Raw genomic sequence first — 20973 nt, 5'->3', positions numbered from 1 at the left:
CACAGAGTTAAGTGGGCACTGGATTGGCTGCATTAAGCAGACCCATTCTTCTGGACTCTTTATTAATTTCCTAAATATTTATAATGTCCCGGATCACTTACAAGAGAGGAGGAAATACTGAAGCCAAAATATTCAAGGTGCATGAAGTGGAACTAACATCGTTTCAAATGTTAGGAGCAGTGTTATGTGAAGCATCTTTCTCCATACTTCTCTGCCACGTTTCAAAGCATGGTACTGCCTGCTGTGGCATTTCATGTGAACATGTCAGCAACAATGTGAAAGCTCATTGAATCAAGCTGTAATTGTTCTGATGGCCGGAGAGATACGCTGTCATTAGCGCCCAAGCAACGCCAACTCCAATATGTTCAGAACAAACACTGAATACTGTCCCACTCCCTGAGAGAGCCAAGCAATAATTATTGTCTTGGAATATATGTTTGATGAAGAAAGGCTTGGGAGTGGTGCTGTGTACATTAAAGAAACATAAAAATACTGGAACTCATGTGTGCCAATATGTGAATGGAAGAGCTATTCAGACACTTTTTCTTAAATAAGATTTCTTAAAAGCCCTTCATCCAAAACCTGATTTAAATAAAAGGACAAAAGTATTGTCAGCAAAACATAGGCTACTGGAAGTATCATGAGCAAAAGTAGGCGTATGAAAGAGCACAGCAAAGTAAGATATAGGTTATAATTATACACATTGTTATCACTGATTCATTTATGTGTAAGTAGCATTTTCATTTTGTAGTGGAGCTAATTGTAACTACTTTATATAATGTTGGGTAGTTTAATCTGTAACATCAAATAATCTGACCACATAAACATAATATTACTATTGCTGTCAGGTAAAGGTTGTGGATGGAAAAGTAGGCTACAACATTTCCCTCTTAATGTAGCTGAATAAAAGTAATGGTAATACATAAAGTAAAGCATAAGTGCCATAAAACTGTGCTTAAATACAATAGTTTTGTAAATGTACTTTGTTACATCCTACCACTGAAATTCGTCCCATGTGAATTGTGTTTCAAATGTGATATTATGTGAGAAATTCATGTATTTTCTTGCATTTAACCTCACAAAAAAAAAATCACATATTCTTACCAAAATTACGACCCTCTGATTTTGGTCCCGGAACTCATTTTCAGCTCGGAACCGAAGTATCGGGTCCTTGTTTCCCCTGCACGCTCACTGACCGTCCTCAGTTGCTAAGTAACCTCTGCAGAGGAGGGGCGGGGGTGCAGGTGGTGGTGGCTGCTGCTGCATTGCTGGATGCTGCTAGCGCACAGTGAATGAAACTGTGGTGTTTTAGACGCGAAGGTAAACGAACCCTGAGAAAAGAAGATGGACGAAGGCACCGAGTTATCTCTGACCATCGCCCAGATCGTGCAGCGGCTGAAGGGAAGCCATTTACACTCTCAGATAGAGAGCCAAGCCAAAGTGAGTAGGTTAGCATGTGGCTAACGAGCAGGTTGCTGTAAACCTCAGAGTGTCGCAAACACCTGCATTTGTGCTTCTAGTTCATCTTAATGCGAGAATACAGCAATGTACATACGTATGAAGTGTCCAGTTTTACTCTGCTTCTTTCCCAATGTAATATTTAGGAGTGTTTACATCAACCTGAGATAAAACTAGAGTCTCTCAAAGAGGACGTACGCAGTTTTCTCAAAACATCAGGTGGGTCATATTTTTTTTTAGCTCCTGCATCACATAAACAGCCACAGCTCAATCCTCACAGTAATAACAGAAGATGTGACTTATTATTGTGGTTTCGTCTGTGGGATGATAATGTGTTTCACTGTTTTACAGGCTGGGAAAAAAAGCTGCAGAATGCAGTGTACAGAGAGCTGCACGTGTAAGTTATATCCTGTCTAAAATTGTGTTACACAGACACACTTGTATACGCACAGTAGTGGCACCTATTAGGTTTCAATTCAGTTATTATTGTTGTAACTGGGCCATAACACACTAGTAAATATTGCAAATGATGCATGAAATTCTCAACATTTAGTTATTGTAGACTGGCATTGTGCACTTAGATCTGTAAATACTCTTAGGAATTTTCCCTGTGCACTTCAGGAAACAATAAGAGAGTAAATGCTCACTTCTTTCATTTATTAAGCATGGAAACACTAATCTGCCTCATTAGTCTGTGAGATGCAGAGGAAATATCTGTCTGTTTTGGCTGTTGACCAAATCTTGAACATGTTAATTCAAAGCACAGACACACATCAGCTCACAACCGTGCTCATGCTTCCTCATGCATGTGGAGGAAATTATTTTGATTGAGCTTCCCCTACAACATCTGGGTTAAGATGTCTAACATATTTAAGCCCCTTCAAATCTTTTATGCGTGTACGTATTTGTGTATGTACACTTAAAGGAAAAAGTATTACGATCCTGATTCATCAAATGTCCACAGAGATGACACATTCCTACTTACCAGTACTATAGCGCTCATCAAGCAACATACTGTAGACGAAAAGTATATTAAAAGCTTTTGCACCAATATACGTTCACATACACTCACATCCAGAGCTACAACCCCAACTGTGTGATAGAGAGACGACTCAAAACCTCTCTATCATCAAGTAGGAGTTCCCAAGAGAGGGGGATATGTGTGTAAGATCTAGGATAAAGCTTATGAAAGTATCGCACATTCCTGGGCAGTGTGTAGAGTTTTTGGTGTTATATGGATCATTTGGTTGCAATGTTTTGACAAAAAAACACTGTAATGAAGGCTATGAAGAAATTGTTACCTAGTGGTAATCTTTAAACATGGATAATTACACCATAATAATCCAGATTTATGTGGCCTTTTAGGTCGTATCTTTATTAGAAGCAAATAGCTAAATAGCTGGAAAACTTGTGTTCCTCAACTACAGTTTCTTACCTTTAAGGGTAACATAACCTCGTTGCTCTCTTGAGGCTCAGACTGAGACATAGGATGCTTAATGCTTTGCTGTTAAAAGACGACATATAACACTGACTAATGCCTCGTTTTTGCCATTAGTCAGCCCTATGTGCTCTTATACGTGTTTAGATTATGTTGGGTGTTGTTTAACGCGCTGAGACATTGAGTCATTCAATATGCCCTGAGCATGCTTAGCGTTGAAAAGACATGAGACAATAGCTGCATTTGGTGGAGACGTGTTGTGACTCATCTGAGCTCCAAGGGCAGGGCACTAATGGTGGCGAACTGCCTTTTTTAAAAAAAAAGAAAAAAAAAGAAAAATCAGAACATTTTATTTCCTCTTGGTTTGACAACGTACTTTTATTAAGCACATATCGTTTTGAAAAGCAAGTTGTTTGTGTATGTATTGGCTTCAAACCCTCATATCTGTCAGTCCTTTGGTAAAAAACACAGTGGCGTTTTGATGTATTTACTTGATCAGACCTTCTTCTATTGTACTGTAATGCTCCTCGCCACCGCTCTTCCATTTGCTTATTCTAGCCAGCTGCCCCCGGGCCATCCTGCAGCTCCTCCAGAGCATCTCAAAGAGCCGCTTGCCTACATGCGCAAGGCACAGGTCAGTCTGTCTCCTCTTATCTCCATCACTCCTCACTTGTTCTTCTTCTACCTCCCCAACTCTTGTCTTTTTTGGCTGCTGAATTCAGTGACGTGGCCTGCTTTTTTTTTTTTTTTTTTTATAAATTACCTATTTGTTATACAGTGTTTGAAGCCAAATTTGTGTGTGTGTGTGTGTGCTTTCTTATACAGGCCAACTGGGAGAAGCGTGTCCTCAAAAGCCTGAACAGCATGAGTACAGAGCTGGGAGTGCCGCTGGCCCGCATGGTAGCTGTCAATCACAGCTTACGTAGCATAATTGCTCTTAATTCAATTAATTCTACTCTTTTATACTGCACAGGGGTTCATAAGATTTGCATTCTTGTCATATAGTGTCATTGTTTTAGCATCATTTTTTGCATAGTGCATCTTAAGCCTGTATCATTTCAGTCCTGCGGCTAAGTTTGACAGCAGCCAAGAGCTAGTTAAGCCCTGTGGAGATAGAGTTAGCAATAACCCCTTTAGCTTTAGACTGATAAAAAGCAGGCAGTGCTGTTTGAAATCTGTTTATCAGTATTATTATTCAGTTCTGAGCAAATGTGATTGTATTTATGAACAAAGAAGCACATTTCCGATGTGACATTTTCAAGATATGTTCTGTTTTGGCTGTGTGGCATTGGTATGTTGAAATCCGTTCTTTCCGCCCACTCCACAGAGGCCTGCAGTGGAGCAGAAGGAGCTCACCAACAAATGGAATGAGATGGGCACAGATGAACCAGGTCTCAAGACATTACCCAGGGGTTTTGGCCCTGTGCAATCTGCCTTTTATGAAAGATTAGTGTTAATGTGTTGATGTAAACTGCTGCCTCGCTCAGACACTGGTGTATTTAACATTAGCTGATCTCTGAGGGAGATCTACCACTTCATGTTTGCTTAAGCCTGTATATCTTTTGCTCTTCTCTGCAACAACATGAAAGGTAGATATTAGATACTAGAGTTTCCACTTGTTGCTCTCTGATTTTTTGTCTATACTGATAGTTACTGGCTTATATTAAGATTCAAATCACAGCCATTGGGCAAGAAAAAAAACAAATACTTGCTTGGACACACTGATACTAAAACCACAGTGCTAATTATTAGCTGCCTCCTCCAGTGGCGAATTTGATAGTTCTCCTCCCAGCTTAAGTGTATATTAAAAGTAGATTTTAAGGGGAGAGTATGCAGTATATTAATACTTGAACCAACCATTTGCACTTCAAGCCAGCTCATGTACATGGTAATCATGGTGTCCTAACAATGCTATCACAGCACAGCGGTGTACAATAACATTTAGGACTGTGTGCTGTCCCCCGGCTATAAACACTTTGGGCTGTGAATATAGAAGCTGTCCAGACTCCTTGGACGGAGCTGCGATAACGAGCAGGACCCCTCCTTCCATCCAAAACCTTAACGTGCCCTCGTTCTCGGGATGACACGGCACTTAAATTTACTGCCGTGCTACATAGACGGCAGATGGAAGTCCCACTTAAAGCAGGCTGAATGCGCCTCAGCTGCCCTGTACTGTTCCCTTTTGATTTTTGTAGAAGCTGCCAGCTCTGCCTGCACAAATGGAAGTCAACTTTCATGAATGCATTCAGAAGTAAATCCAAGTTCAAGTTGATGAAATGAACTTCATGGCTGGATACATTTGTGTAGTCTAGATTTTACAGCTGCTAAACCTGTTCCGAAATTGCATATGTAAACACTGAGTACATTTGTCAGCTGGAGAAGTGTCCTTCGTAAGTGGTGCAATCAACTAATGTTTTATTGAGATGCATTCAAGTGCTTGTGTCTTTTCTGCAGATTTAAGCCGCTTTAGGCCTGTCTATGCCCCCAAAGACTTTCTGGAGGTAAGCAGATTCTTTGCTGCTCACAACATTCAGCACAGTTGCTTGTGTTAAAGAAGAGCAGCGAACTACATGTACTACATTAATGCTTTCTACACAGGTGTTAATCAGTTTACGGAACCCCAACCATGATAGCAGCGAGGACGTGAACGCCAGGAGCCACTGGGGTCTCATCCAGGTTCCCCTCAATGTCAGGGACATCCCACAGCTGGTAGGGATCCCTGTGGATATCTGGTTCAGTTTTATTGCTTGTGTGTGTGTGTGTGTGTGTGTGTGTGTGTGTGTGTGTGTGTCCATCTACAGATGTTCTGTCCATTAGCAACCTCACTGTGAGTTCAATGCATATAACAGTATATCCTATTACGCTGCCCCAGGAAATGGATGCACAATGGATTTGAAACCTGCCCAAATGTGTTTTTTTTGTTTGTTGTTGAACTCTCAGAGACAGGCCTACTCAGAGCTGAACCTGACCACAGGGCAGTTGGGGATTGATGACCATGCACACATACATCCAGGTATTCACAAAAAATACACAAAAATACACTTCTTCATGTGTGGTTAAACACAGTTCAAGCACAGTTTAAATACATAGTAGTTAAAGGAATAGTTTTGGGAGCTACACAAATGAGCTTATTCCCCAAAATGTCGAACTATTCCTTTAATAAGTCAGCTAGTTTAGGGGACCAGTGTTTTGGATTGAGGGGGATCTATTGGCAGAAATTGAATATAATATTCATAAGTATGTTTTCATTAGTGTATAATCACCTGAAACTAAGAATCGTTCTGTTCTCGTCAGCTTGGAATGATCCATTTGTATCTGCATAGGCAGCAGCACCTCCTCTATGGAGCATGCCATGTTGCACTGCCATCTTTCTACAGTAGCCCAGAAGGGACAAACCAAACATTGGCTCTAGAGAGGGCCTTTTGCGTTTTAATGTTATCTGAAGGCCACCGTAGGTTCTCCTACTTCACGCTTGAAAAGGGAGGGGTGAGAGGTTCTGCTCACTGCTAGATGCCACTAAATCCTACACACTGGTCCTTTAATGGTTTCTGCGTACTGTCAAAATCACATGTGGCATGCTGGACATTGTGTCATAGCTGAATAATTGACTGTTGTGATACTGGTTTGGACAGTATATATTTTAAGTGGCCTCTGAAGCTTTTCGAGGACTTTATTCTATTAAATATATATCATGTGATTGGTAATAAAATTCCATAAAACAAGTTTGGATCACTGCTTACACCAAACATTCAGCAGCTTTTTAATATCTTTTCGTTTGCTTAAACTGATTACTGAGAAACACTCTGAACTAAATACTACTGAAATAAAAGTGTTTACCTAATGAGCACTGCATTTTAATGGTGTTTAAACCACACTGGCCTCGTATCAGCGTGCGCTCCTTTCCTGTGCCAATTGGCTGTCTGGGGTTTCTCAAAACAATATCTCTGTTAAGTTCAGATATTGACATTGTTGCAGTCTGGTGTTTGGGCTTTAAATAGAGTCATATCTACAATCTCTGTGTTTTAAAATCAAAGAGATAACATTAGTTTGAAAAACTGAGCCACCGCCATCCGTTAGACCATTACTGATGAATCAGCTTTGTTCTTTCTTTTTTTTTTTTTTTTTTTAACCCTGTGCAGACTTGTTTGAAAACGAGTATGTTCAAATCGGGAAAAAAGGTAAGTGTTTGGTTCTTGGTTTTAAATTGTTACATTTCTTTCTGTTTGTTCTGATTCTTTAATTGAGGTATTTAAATATATAAATGTGGGCCTCCAAGTACCCGGCTCACCTTTGAACCAGAGGCTACCAGGAGTACCATTACTTTATAATTTATCATTAATAATTACTGATCATAAGTATTACTGATGAGTCAGTATTTGCTCCCTTTAACTCAGTATTAAGTAGAGGAACCTCAGGCTCCAGTTCCTGCCTTGAGTCTGCCTTGTTTGTAGTTTTATGGTCTATATTTGTATTTAACTTAGACCATTAGAGATGTTGTTTTTATTTTTACATGAAACTTTAGCTTCTGCTCTTCTTTTTCTGAAGAGCAGTGACAAAAAAAAAAAATATTTATATCCACTGTTAACTTTTTTTTTTTTTTTAAAAGAATGAAACCTGGAGCTGGTATAAAATGTCAAAAAGTGTATTGCATGAAAAGATAATCATATAAAGATTATAGATTATAAGAGTATAGAATAGCGGACCCAGTATTCTTAGAAATATTAGTTTGACTCAGTCACTGACCACCACATATACACAGAAAATACCTAAAGTCAGCTCCTTCCCTTAATTAATCCCACTCTTTGCCCTGTCAGGTGCAGTAATCGGTAAGAGGGGCACTATAACTTTTAACTCATTGCTCTGCTATGAACCCAGTGTAAACGCCAACCTCATTATGGACACCAATCAGACATCTATCGACAAGAGTCTGAAAAACACAGGCTGTATTTTATATACACAGCGACAAGTTCCCTGTCCACTATTTCACCCTCGACTGGCTGCGTGTTGGCTTTCAAATGTTGAGCTGTGTTCCAGGCCAAGTGTTAAGTGCACTCAAATAGGATATTTAAGAGGCGAGGAGTGTGTTCGTTTATGTTATGATTGGCCAGCAAGTCAAGGGCTGTGTGTTTTTGTCTATTGTTGCAAACACAGCTTTAGGGCAGAATGGAGATGTTGAAGAGTTTGCTTCCAGCATGTGCCTGAGTGCTTTTTTGAAAGTTATGTAATAATCCCCATGATGGGAATGTCTGTGTTATGATTTTTTAAAATGTTTATTTATTTTCAGAGGGTAAGATTGAAATTGTGAACGTGTGTTTATGACTGAGCAACGCCGTGAAACCCAAACACATACATGTTAGACTGAGCAACACACCAACGTTTTCAGATTAATATGTGTGTATTAATATGTAGTATTTCTCTCGATGATATGATTTTGCATGTATCAAGCCTCAGCTGAAAGATGTTCTATTTCTGTCCTAATTGATCTTTTCCGAGTCCTCATGTAGAAAACAAACCTCTTCACAGTTTCAGAGTTGAGCCGCCTGCCTGTTGTTTTGCAGTCATTCAAGACATGCAGGTGTTCCTGTTCCCAGGTGATTCAGTTGGCTCTGTACCATTCTGGGTTACTCCTGTCTGTACATATTATGTCATTCTGCCAGAAAGTCATGAGACTTTTCTATTGATCCTTGTCGTTCAGATTTCAGATTGGTCCGACTTTCAATTTTCAGGATTTTATATGTTCTTTGTTCCTCTAGATTTTTGTTTTAGCTTCATAGTTTCATACTTTAAATGAGACTGTGTAATTTCTAGACAGTGGTCATGACAATTATGGGATAATGTTAAATGTTAGAATTGTACTTAAAGAGTAGAACAAGTGGAGTTATAAAGTCAGTTAACTGGCCGAGTAATGTTGCTTAGGCAGCAAAGTTGACCTAATGTTTGCTATCATTAGCTAGCATTTGCCCTGCAAGCCACTGGTCATACCAGGTCAAGCATGACTGTCGTGACAAAACCCCTGAATGTTCTGCATCAAACAATGATGTGTTTAATTGCATATGAATTCAACTTTTTATGTGTTATATGTTCTCCTTTCAATGTCTCATTTTAAGATATAAGGAGAACTGGATATGATGATTATATTTATTATCATTTATTTTGTTGATAACTTTGAAATGTATTATGTCAGAAAAAAAGTGAGTGCCCATTGTAATGTCCCAAAGTGACATGGTCCACAAGGTGATTGCTTTAAATCCAGATTCCAATTAACAGTCAAAAACCCAAAAATATTTAATTTACAATGATGATGAAAACAGAGAAACACAGCAGATCATCAGTAGTGGGAAGCTGAAACCAATAAGTCTTTGGTATCGGTTTAAATAAATAACTTAAAGGAATAGTTCCACATTTCAGGTAATACACTTATTTGCTGAGAGTTAGATGAGAAGATCAATACCACTCATATTCATTCACTAAAAAGATGGAGCCAGCGGCTGGTTAGCTTAGCTTAGCATGGAGACTAGAGACAGGTTAGCTTAGGAACTTTGTTTATGTTATCAGCACCTTTAAAACACATTCACCAACTCTCACTATCTTGTTTGTTTAATCCGTATGAAAAAGTGAGTATAAAAATGATAAATTGCAGTTTATGGGGGGGGGGAGTTGTGTGCTGGAGTGTTTCTTGGCAAGGAGCAGTGACTTCCTGGAGTCTTGTCATCGCTGTGAGCTTTGCCATGCAACCAGTGGAGACTCCAGGAAGTCACTGCTCCTGGCAAAGAGTTTGTCCAGCGGACATTGTTACTTTTGGACTGAGCCATGCAAGCTGTCTTCCCCTGCCTCCTGTCTTTATGCTAAGCTAAGCTAAGATATCTATCTCCTGGCTCCAGCTTCATATTTGACAGACAGACATGAGAGTGGTATCGATCTTCTCATCTAAGTCACTGCAAGAAAACGAATAAGCATACGGGCATGAAGAAAGGTGGACTGTAAAAGCCTTTCTGTTTCATGCATACACCTCTCTTTCTCTCTCCTGTTTTTTACTTTTTGTCTCTTTTGGCTAGTGATTGTGGATCAGGACAGTGCAGCAGCACAGCAGTACAGCAGGCAGGGCTGCTCCACCGGGCTCCGGGCAGACCTGTGGGCCCTCATCCTGAACTCCACTAACCAGCCACCGGTAGTTTCGGCATATACACAGACACACAAACATATCGCTGAATTGCACACCACTCATAAAAGCAGCCGTCCACATACGGCTTCAGGGATTCCCAAAGTTGACTACAATCTCAAGTTTTCAGCTGCAGCTATTTTCAGGTCTTTTTCTTTACTTATTTCATTGGAGAATCCTGACAGCACAATTCACTTGGTATCCTGGCATTCACACTGCACAGTAAAAACCAACATAGGCATCACCAGCTGACCTACATGTCCTACATAATCAGTGTATTACACCGTGCGCTGTTTATCTTAGCTCACTGCGGCTTGTGCCATGTGTACAGTTGCTAAGATAATCAAATGCTTGCGATTTAGCACAGTTAGCCCAAACAGAGCGACCGCCTGCCTGTGTGGCAAAGTGCTGTGTAAACGCTGGAGTCCAGAGTCTCCCGTTGAGGCGGAGTCGATAAAACAATACTTGTGATAGCAAGATTGATTTCTGAGGGAGAGTTACGGCGACCTGACTGAGGCCTGGAGAGCGTCACCGTGGCTCTGGACGACACAAGGGCAAACACATTAAACAGTCAGACAACAGAGTTGGCCAGTAACAACATGTGCATTGTCTCACTTTTTAACTGCAGATTTGCCTGCATCTTGAAAATTATGTTTTAACAACCATTGCTTCACAAACATTCTGAAAAGACTTGATGTGAAAACACTAATATTTTGGTAGGCTTATATTTATTCTGCCCTATCTGCAGTTATGTCATGGAAATATTTTACTTAGATAAAGGTTACCAATCCTATGTTGTTTGATAAACCTCTTCTTGTTTTTGTGCCTGATTTCAGGTTGATTTTATTCCCTAGAAATATATCCAGGGTGAACTGCTGTGAATCACATTTTCACTTAATAGCAACAAGATATATAATCAACTTTAAATATTTTAGCAACATTTAATTTTAACCCCCATCCATTTATTTTGTCCATATCACTACAGTGGTTTCTCAGCTGTCAAAATGATCTCTGTTTCTGTTCTCCTCACTTCCGCAGCACTGATCATTGCCAAGGTTCTTCACAACTGCCACAGAGGACGTTTTTATTGCTCCGTCCACCCTGTCGACTGTTTCTTACTTCATTTATGATAACCTGTCTAAAGCCGGAGACACATTTGAGTTTAACCATGTGGTCGGAAACACAATACCCGTCCTTAAAGCTTGGTTCAATCCTGCCGTCACTGTCAGGGAGAATACATAATGTTGATTTAAAACTGACTTAAAAGAGGGTGATGGATTTTTTTTAATAATAAGAGAAAACTCCCTTTTACTCACCATATTTATCAGAACGCTGGTAGTTAGTAAGTTTGTACAGAAAATTGCATAAAAGATTTCACTTTTTTCCTACAATGTAATTTGTGAACCACACACACTGGGCTTTGGATGTGATCTACATGCAAGTTACTGTGCACATGAAACATGTTGGATCTTTGCCTTTCCAGGATGTGATGCATTATGAACAGCTAAAGGCTGGAGTCATACAACATGACCTGCTGGTGGACAACCTTATCTATAAGGTATCGTTCATGTTTGTGTAACTGCACAGGCAGGATGTTAAAAACAAATACTTGAACGTTGAATTTTCAGGAGAATTTTATCCTGCATAAAATATGATACCAAAGTTTCACAGTACCTCTATTTTAACTTTTTTCTCTCCTGATTTATAAGCTGTACACATAATGTACTTTTCTTCCCTGCCCACCAGGATGTGAAGCTCACTGCAAGTAATGATGACTACTATTTTGTGTTTGAAGATTTCCTCTATCAGGTGAGCTCTCTTTTTTTTTTCCCCATTTCAGCTTCCCACCTCTCATTACTCACCACATCAGTACTCTTGCTTGAAGCCACTGAAAACTTAAACTGTCAAGTTAAAGACAGTTAAAAATGCAAATCTGTTTCATTCGGAACCGAGTAAAGTGGGTCGATCAGATTTTAATGACTGTAGCCGGGCAATGTAAGCAAACTAACCAAAACTGACATCACATTTCGAATCCAAGTTGGTGCTTGTAAAGTTGTGATAGCAACTTTTTCCCACGAAAAACCAGTGAGAACACAAATACAGAAATCACTCATGTTTAATTGCTAAAACTAACTGGATAAACTGGATATCATGCTCGGGGCAAGAAGCAGTGAAGGTGGAAAATTTTGACTCTGAAATGATTGTCATTAACTGTTAAAGAGATTTTTTTATAATTGCTTATTATCTCCTCTATTTTATAAGTCAGCATTGCAACATAGTTAAAACCTCGAAAGCCATTTGTGTCTATTAACATGATATTTCCTTATTTCCTGGAAATTAGCATAAGTGGATGTTCCCACTACTTTTAAATACAACCACAGTTCAGAATTAAAACCACCATCCCTGCTGTGTCTTCTCCATTCCACTAGATAAGAGCTGAAACATCAATAATGAGTTGTTTGACATTTCAACTTGTGTCAGTTCTCGGTCACGTAAGGGCAAATGACTGTGTGACAGCATTCCTCTTTATCTACAGGTACATTTTCAGCCCAAACAAGGATATAACCTGTTATTATTAGCTTCTCTGGTTGTCAATGCACTGTTTGCTGGTCCGAAGCTGATAAACACATTAATAAACTTGGCAACCAGTTTATTCAGCAGCTGTTAACAAGTCATGCTCCTCGGTGGCTAACCAATGAGTACACAGGTGTAGCAAGAACAAAGCTCCGGTATCCCTGTCAATATTGACTAATGATAAACTCACTAGGCAGTGAAACAATCTGCTTAATGTGGGGAGAGCGTGGATTCACACAGGTGCTATTATGATCTCAAGAAGTTATGCAAGGAATAAAGTAAAGGAAGTTGTCAAAAGCGCTCGAGAAGTGCAATTTGCCAGAAATGTTTGAAGAGCCGTCACATTGTTGCCACTTAGGATGTGTACATTTAGGCTTATTAAAATAAATACCTGTCAGTCCAGGAAATAGATGATCAGTGTGTCCTCACCTGCTACCCAGGAAAAAAATGTCTGTCAGGTAGAAAGAACATGTACTGAGCTGTGGCAATCAAGGCAAAGTAGCCTATTTACGTTCACATTTCAAATGATATTCAAAGATGAATAAAGTGAGAGAATGCCTCACAGTATACAATCCATCCAAACAGATAAAAACATTTCAAGTTCGACAGTAGACCACCCAGTTTCTATAACCGGCGAAAAAGTGGTCAAGGTCAGACAGGAAGCAGTGTAGACACGCGCAATAGTCCTCATCTGCTGCCATTTTTCCTATTCTCCCATTAACAAGGCTTTATGAATTGCTGACCGTTTCATCTTTGCTCAGACGGATCACCCCCCCCCCCAATGTAATTCATCTTAAGTGGTTGGTGGAAATGAAATCTGTTCCCAAAATGACACAGAAATGGGAGTATAATGGAAAGAGCTCCCACTTATACGGTCATTCTGTGAAATAAGTAGAACTAGTTGAGGTTACTCATCTGCTGTCTGCTTCAGTACATCCTGAAATGCTGGATCCGGGTGTGCTGCTTTAATGACATTCTTATTCAAGAGGCTGCTCAAAGCCATCTCCGTCTCTTGAACAAATAAAAGTGTATTAACTACAGTCGCTTCTGTCCCTTGTCATCAGGAAATGATAATATTACACACTGAGCATGTAACCCATATACAGTGGAAAGAAAAAAAGGATTATCTGCATTTCTGCTTAAATTTGTCTTAAAATCTGGTCAAATCTTCATTGAAGTTACTGTAAACACAATCTATTTTAACTGATAACACGCAACTCATTACAGTGTTTTTGTCCATATTGAGAGCATCATTCAAACATTCAGTGTATGTTGGAAAAAGATGCTTAATGAGGTAAAAAAAAAGGAAGCAACAGCTGGCTAACATCTCTGTTCATGAGTCAACTGTATGGAAATCATGGTACCTGGTTGCACAAAGGCCACTTTTGCACTCCACACCTCTCGGTCAGAGCCCAGACCTTAATCCAGTAGAGATGCTGTGGGATAACCTGAAGAGAGCCGCTCACACCATATATCCATGTTTGAGCTGAAGCAGTTCTATAGGGAAGAATAGTCCATTTTTCCTCCTGATCATTGTGCAGGTCTGATCAGCAGCTACTAGAAGAGCTGGTTTGAGGTTATTGCTGCCAAATGAGGTTCAATCAGTTATTAAATTCACATTGTTTTTTCCCGCCAGCATGGTGAGACTTTAATGGCTGTGTTCAATAAAGACATGAAGAGACATGTTAGGGACATGTTAGATAATGCTTCTTGAGGTTGTAAGTTCATCTGTAAAATTTTAATGCAGGGTCAGTTAATTTAATTGGTGCGTGTGTGTGTGTTTGTTTGAACATGTTTAATTCCAAACCTGTGTGTTCCCAGGTGTTGTTGTGTTTCTCCCGGGACACCGCCGTATTGGAGCACTTCAAATACAACAGCGCCACTCCTCCTAAATCCTACATCCTGGGTGAGATGATTGATATGCCCTTCACCGAGGACACACACACACACACACACACACATGCACACACCTAGACACACGTCACACCACAGGGAAGCCACAGACTTGGTAATCAGTTTCTTTGTGTGTCTGTCTTACAGGGAAAGTGGGAGATGAGGAGTGTGCTGTTGTTTATCCTCCCAACGGTGAGCCTCCATCTTGACATTAAGATAATTTTTAATTAACGTTTATTGAGAGGAAATTTTAGTAAATTATTGACGTGACATGTTTCCAAGCTATTTGTTACACTATTCTCTGTATATTTCATGTGAGCAGGCCCAGCATTTATTAGAGGGAGACTGAAATTCATACTTTTTTTATGTGACTATTATGTTATTTTCGATGTGAAAGTTTCAACTGAAGACTAATATATTTGTTGCTCAGTTGCACTGATAATAGAATAAATGTGTATGAATAGCACTGACTTGAAAATCTCATTTGAACAGGCGTAATCCCTTTCCATGGGTTTTCAATGTATGGTGAGTAGGTTTTGTACCTGTCAACATGCTGTGCTAATGCTACTAAACATAGAATTAACAGGATATAACAGAGAGTAATTGTGTGTGTGTGTGTGTGTGTGTGTGTGTGTGTGTGTGTGTGTGTGTGTGTGTGGATTTGTGGACTGTGTCCCACAGTGGCACCCTTGTGTTTCCTATACAACGAGCCATCCAAGCTGTACAGTGTATTCAGGGAAATGTACATCCGCTACTTCTTCAGATTACACTCCATCTCCTCCTCTCCCTCGGTAAGACAAATCTCAAGGTCAAAATATTGTGTGTTTATGTCTGTACAATGTAGTTTGCTTAACATGGTCACACATGTGCTCCGGCAGGGTATAGTGTCTTTGTGCCTGCAGTTTGAGCGGCTGCTCCAGACCCACCTGCCTCAGCTGTTCTACCACCTCCGACAGATTGGCGCACAGCCGTGAGTAGCCCACACAATGCTGTCACCAGTGGTGGAGATGTGATGCCAATACTGTTGAATGATGGGCTTAAAGGAGAAATTCAGCTGCAGACATTAACTATTTATCTACTCGCACAACATTCAAAAGAGCAAAACATGACTGTTCTGTATTCTTTAATTATAACTTTGAGCATATCAAACACCTTTTGACTGACATGTTAAACCTTCAGTTGCATGTAAAGAAAAAAGGAGGTTTCAGTACCACAAGTAGATGGAGTGACCATAAAAGATGCATTTTGTTGTTTCTTCTGTCATTCCCCCTCTGTTCCTATCTGGGACATTAAGAATAAATGGCATTTCTATGTTTAGCTGTTGGTATAAGGTGCATGAGTCACATCCACCCTGCACGAATACATTTTATTGTTGAGGTTTTGCAGTTTTGTTGCAAACCTACAGTTGTGAGCTACTGCCATCTTGTGGTGCATACCTGGAATTGTTTTTTTTTTTTTTCATTTTAAATTTAAAAAAATTGAGAAAAGAGTTAAAAGGGTTTGTGTTACATCTGAATTTCCCTGGTTAGCCCTCAGAGTATTATTTTTGCTTATTCTAGATCTCAGTCTCTTGAAGTCCTCGACAATGTGTTGATGCAAAATCATGTGACGTGTCTGTCCTCAGGTTACGTATTGCCTTTAAGTGGATGGTGCGGGCCTTTTCTGGCTATCTGTCTACTGACCAGCTTCTCCTTCTCTGGGATCGTATCCTGGGATATGACTCACTGGAGGTCGTTGCAGGTAGGCATATTGCACTCATACTCAATGAACTGTCTTGACATTTGTCATACAGTGATTATAATATGACTGACACTTGTTGTCATTTTCTCATTCATTCCCTTTTCTTTCCTCCCTCCATTCTCCTCATCCTTCTCTTTCCTCTCCTCTTTCCCCATGTGCAATCCCCCCCCCTCTCTTATATTACCCCTCCATGTCTTTTCTCCTTCTCTCTTCTTTGCTTACACTCACCTCCTCTAGTCCTAGCAGCTGCTGTGTTTGCCTTCCGCGCCGAGAACCTGATGGAAGTGACGTCACTGGCTTCAGCTGAGGTACGGTCATTTCACATTGGACCTGTGTGTGTGTGTGTGTGTGTGTGTGAGTGTGTGTGTTGTGTGTGTGTTTGAAGCCCACAACCTGAAAGGCTGAAAATAACCATTGATGACCAGCCAGTACCAGTAACCCAGTGTCCTGCATTCACATGTCTGAAAAAACGAGACATTAAGAACCCTCACCCTCTTTCTCTGTGCCAGCGAGTCCTCTGCCTCCATATCTCAAAATCACTTATAAAGGGACAAGCTTGTTATTAAGTCCATTCATTGTCAGACTAGCCATGTAAAGATCAGCCGACATCTTTTGGTGCAGAATCGTGTTAATAACCTTAACCTCTGCAATACAAAATTGGCAAACACACAACTAATGAGTGCATCCAGAATTAGCTTCGGCACTGTAACTCATGTTGCATGATTACAGTAACCAGTAATGTAATTCTTGTGCATGCCTGCACTGTATACCACACCCTCTCCCATACTGTGGTCCCACTATCATATGACTGAACCCCAGCGTAACCACACGATGACTCGCCTCTCTCGCTCCCCTTTTCACCCCCCCCCCCTCCTCCCCCCCCCCCCCCCCCTTCCCCTGAGGGTGATGGGGTTAAACTACAATGTGACGCACGGGGCGACAGGCAGATCTGCTGCTCTAAGATACTGGCCGGCACTATTTGCTTGCTCATTTACCACCTGCCCTCGGAGAGAGAAGGTATCATAACACACTGCTCCTTATCTTATATTTAGAACCTCAGGCCCAGCGTTGAAATATTAAACCCTCCTTCTGAACACGATAGGGTCCCTAAATTTAATCTTCCACCGATCCCAAAAGGACAGGGTGGGGAGCGGTGTACTCTTTAAGCATGGATTGTCGCTTCCCAAGGATCCTGCATCATCATTATGCGTGTCTGTCTGTGTGGTTCTTTTTTTAAATCCTTAAAGATTTCTGTTGGAAAGGCTGAGGGTGTGCTTTATAGCCCTTCTCGTGGGCTTGAGGGGGGGGGGGGCTAAGGTAAAATTGCTGTGGTAAGGAGGGTTGTGAATTTAGATGACAAATCTTATGTGTTTTGTTTCACTGCAGGCTGTCCTCGCTGACCTTTCAACTCTGAAGGTCATGCCACTCATCCAGATCTTTTTATTTGCCACCGCCATCTGAGGAGCACCGAGCCTGCAGGACGAGTCGTGGTATGTACATACCACTTGGAGGATTAAAGAGACACTATAGAAATACCACTTTGCTATGCCAAAACCACACCAATATGACTAATCATCTATCAAGAAACGCTGGACAATAGTGTGGGATATCAAGGAGAAACAAAGGCAGACCTACACAGGCATTGCACACTTCATCCTGCAGTGGTTAATGCAAAAGCCAAACCCCTCTTTAGCATGTATGTACCATAAATAGTGAATACCCTGTATCATGTTATAAGATATTATACAGTATGTAAGTATAGCCTACAGGCCAGTAAGGCAAAGCTAACCTCCATAAGCCATATGCTCTGCAGGAAAGATGATACACACAGCAGTGCTAGGATCAGCTGAGAAGCTCATTAGGAGATGAGTTGCATGCAGCAGTAATTGTATTGCGATAGCAGAGTGCGAGAGAGAACAACAGCAACGTCTCCAAGCTTGGCTAATGAAGTGTTAATTAGCTCTTGCAATTTATTCTGCTCCATGGCTCCTGCGTGTTATAACACTATTAGATAAAGCTGTTGCTGATGAATGAGGAGATTGGAAGCATTAATCTGTGCCAGCGTGTTGAAAGAAATCATCAAAAGACACAAACTGAATTAAAACTGTATCCCATATGATTAGAAGCTGCTGTGTATACACATAATGTATTGTATTTATGAAGGAATTGCATATTACTGCACTCTTTAGGGACATTTAGCACCTTCAGTGCCAGTATTTATTTATTTTATTTCATTGTGAACATTTTATGGTTGTTTTTCAATTGATATTATGAATTTAAAGCCTGAATGTATTGACCTACTATGTCCTGTTAAAAAAAAAAGACAGTGTATGTCACCTTATGATTTAAATGCAATCAAATCATTTTTTCTGAATCATTAACAGTACGCTTTGCCAGTCAATGCCAATGTCTTTCATCAAACACATTTTAATGTTTATTGCAACCTTATATAACACATCTTTTTAAATAAAATCTAATTTTGTTGAATCACTTCCTCCACTTTATTCTATTCCTTATCTAAAGACTTAGACCTTGAATTGTTTGACAGCTTTTTAGTTAGTCTTATCTCAGTAGAAGCTGCCTGATCCTTCCTGCTCCACAACTGAATATTTCTCTCGGTTTATGTGACACGGTAAATATTTGGACAGGGCGTACTGTACTCTGGAAGATAACCATAGGCATTTCTAGAGAAGGCAGAATGAGTAACTGACAGGTAGCAGCATTGAGGGACCTGAACGTCTGCCCCCTCCTCACAGGCCTCCTCCTACACGTAGCATCTGCTCTATTCCTCCCTCGTTTGTTGGCTGCCTTCCTCCCTGCTGCCCCCTCTGCGGGCTCGTATCGAATTCTGCTGTTCTTCTCTTTCGTCTCTCCCTGTCTCCCGGTTCCTGCTACATCTGCCACCTGTTTACTAGGACTCCCACGGCTGACTTTTTTATCAGTCATGCACCTCCTTTGGCCCCCAGAAGTCTGTTCCTCCTGAGACAGCTATTACTTGCTGTGTAGTTGGCTCATACAGTAGTCCCTCCTGGTGGTTGTTGTGCTGCATTGCAGGGTGATGTGTCTTCTGTCCATCAACACACTGAGGCTGGCCATCGCTGAAAGATTTCTCCCTGAAAGCCGTATCAAGTACAGTGAGCTTATTAAGTGTTTGGACGGCAGCGAGCTGTTTGATGTTTTGCTTATGAGCTCTCATTACTCACGATATAAAATGACTCAACAACTATGAGGTTACGTTTTCAAACCATATCAAATTGAACAGTGTAATGAGACAGTTCTGTGTAATGGCTCCCTCCCAGTAAGTGGTGCCAAAAGTATATGGATAGATTATAGTAACAGTACAGATAAAGCACAGATTTTCCTATTTTTCATTTATATGCTTATGAAATATTTATAACAAAAAAAAATCAACACTTAAAATATACATGATAAAGTGGGAAATGCTTCAAAGATATCAAGAAAAGATTTAGATGAAAACCCTGGAGTAAAATTCAAAATACTCTACCTGTGGTCTCAACTATCAGAAACATGACTCAGGGGATTTCACAGTAACATCAGCCACTAACTGAGCTGGTTCAATATGTCAGAGCTATGTACAGTAGGCCTCCTGCCAACTCTCACCCTCACTCCTCGGTGCATGCAGTGAAAAAGTAGATGAGGGAGTTATAGGTTGAAACTTGGGCAGGTCATTTCATATGGGGATCCCAGGACAGCTGAGAGTGCAATAAGACATGTAATGCCACATAAAACTGGAAACTGGAATAAATACTACTCCTTACTGTAAGCGATTTAGCCTGAGCTATTTCTTGGTCCATCTCTTGGAACGGATGGAACAGATATGCCGTTTGAATCGATGCTGCTGTCTACAAAGGCACAAGTTTCAAATATCACCTGCAACTAACGATCTTTCAACAAAATCTAACCATCCTGTCGTCTGTGGTCATATTTGTATTTGTTTGGGCCTTGACATGAAAATGTCATGTTGTTCCAACACATGGAAGCAAATAGCCTGATATTGAAATGAACCTGAACTCAGTTTGCATGGGATGGCCCTGACAGTCTCCACCCACACACTATGGGGAAACCCTGGCATTAAACAGTAACATGGTCAACAAGTCTCTGATCATAAGTCCATTTTCTAGCTTATTTAATTTTTTATTTCCTGAAAAAGTTAGCAAGTGGACCTTGAGCTACCTCTTTGATCAAAAATATTTACATCTTCCAGTATCTCAGTCAATTAAGTGTTGTCTTTCCATTTTTGCCAGTGACATGTATAGTGATGGTTGTTATTATTCGTAATAGTAGTGTTTAAAATATTATATAATAATTAGTACTAATAAGTAATTATATATATATAATATTATTTTTAATGAGTTTTTTCTCTTCTCTTCTCTCTAAGAAAAGTGCTATACAAGTTTGATTATTATTATTACTAATATTATTATTATTATTATTATTAATAATAATAATAATAATAATAATGGTAGTAGTATGGGTGACAGCAGTATGATCTGCTGGCTCAAAATAAATCGTAACAAATGGTTTATTCAAAATAATTGTTATTACTCTGTAGTGTCACTCTATTTCCCGCGCTGAGCATCTTCAAAAGAAGCAAAAAGTGGTGTCTGAACCAGCCAATCAGGCTCTGCCATGTTGGGACAGTCCAGCCAATGAGAGCGCTCAGCCTGGAGGAAAAACTTGAATTGCCCGG

At 40.2% G+C, this 20973-nt stretch overlaps 1 protein-coding gene across 2 annotated transcripts; it reads left to right on the top strand.

Moving 5' to 3' along the window:
• Positions 1 to 1235: 1235 nt before the first annotated feature.
• Positions 1236 to 18749, top strand: tbc1d19 (TBC1 domain family, member 19). Of its 2 annotated transcripts, XM_023396842.2 has the most exons (21): positions 1236 to 1440; positions 1605 to 1677; positions 1810 to 1855; positions 3455 to 3530; positions 3722 to 3796; positions 4224 to 4287; positions 5351 to 5397; positions 5495 to 5605; positions 5837 to 5909; positions 7036 to 7074; positions 9952 to 10064; positions 11539 to 11613; positions 11802 to 11864; positions 14451 to 14535; positions 14670 to 14714; positions 15015 to 15047; positions 15204 to 15313; positions 15401 to 15492; positions 16147 to 16262; positions 16500 to 16570; positions 17649 to 18749. In XM_023396842.2, exons 1-21 carry the CDS (start codon positions 1345 to 1347, stop codon positions 17721 to 17723), a joined length of 1578 nt encoding a protein of 525 aa, XP_023252610.1. In that variant the 5' UTR covers positions 1236 to 1344; the 3' UTR covers positions 17724 to 18749. The 2 variants fall into 2 exon arrangements, with proteins under 2 accessions (XP_023252610.1, XP_023252611.1); XM_023396843.2 differs by lacking the exon at positions 7036 to 7074.
• The last annotated feature ends 2224 nt before the right edge of the window (positions 18750 to 20973 follow it).

The sequence above is a fragment of the Seriola lalandi genome, unplaced genomic scaffold (genome assembly GCF_002814215.2).
Source record: "Seriola lalandi dorsalis isolate HSWRI2012SDOR001 ecotype SW California unplaced genomic scaffold, Sedor1 jcf7180002054983, whole genome shotgun sequence".
NCBI classification, from domain to species: domain Eukaryota; kingdom Metazoa; phylum Chordata; class Actinopteri; order Carangiformes; family Carangidae; genus Seriola; species Seriola lalandi.
Note: the sequence above shows the minus strand (reverse complement) of the source record. Positions and strands in the feature narration are given on the sequence as shown.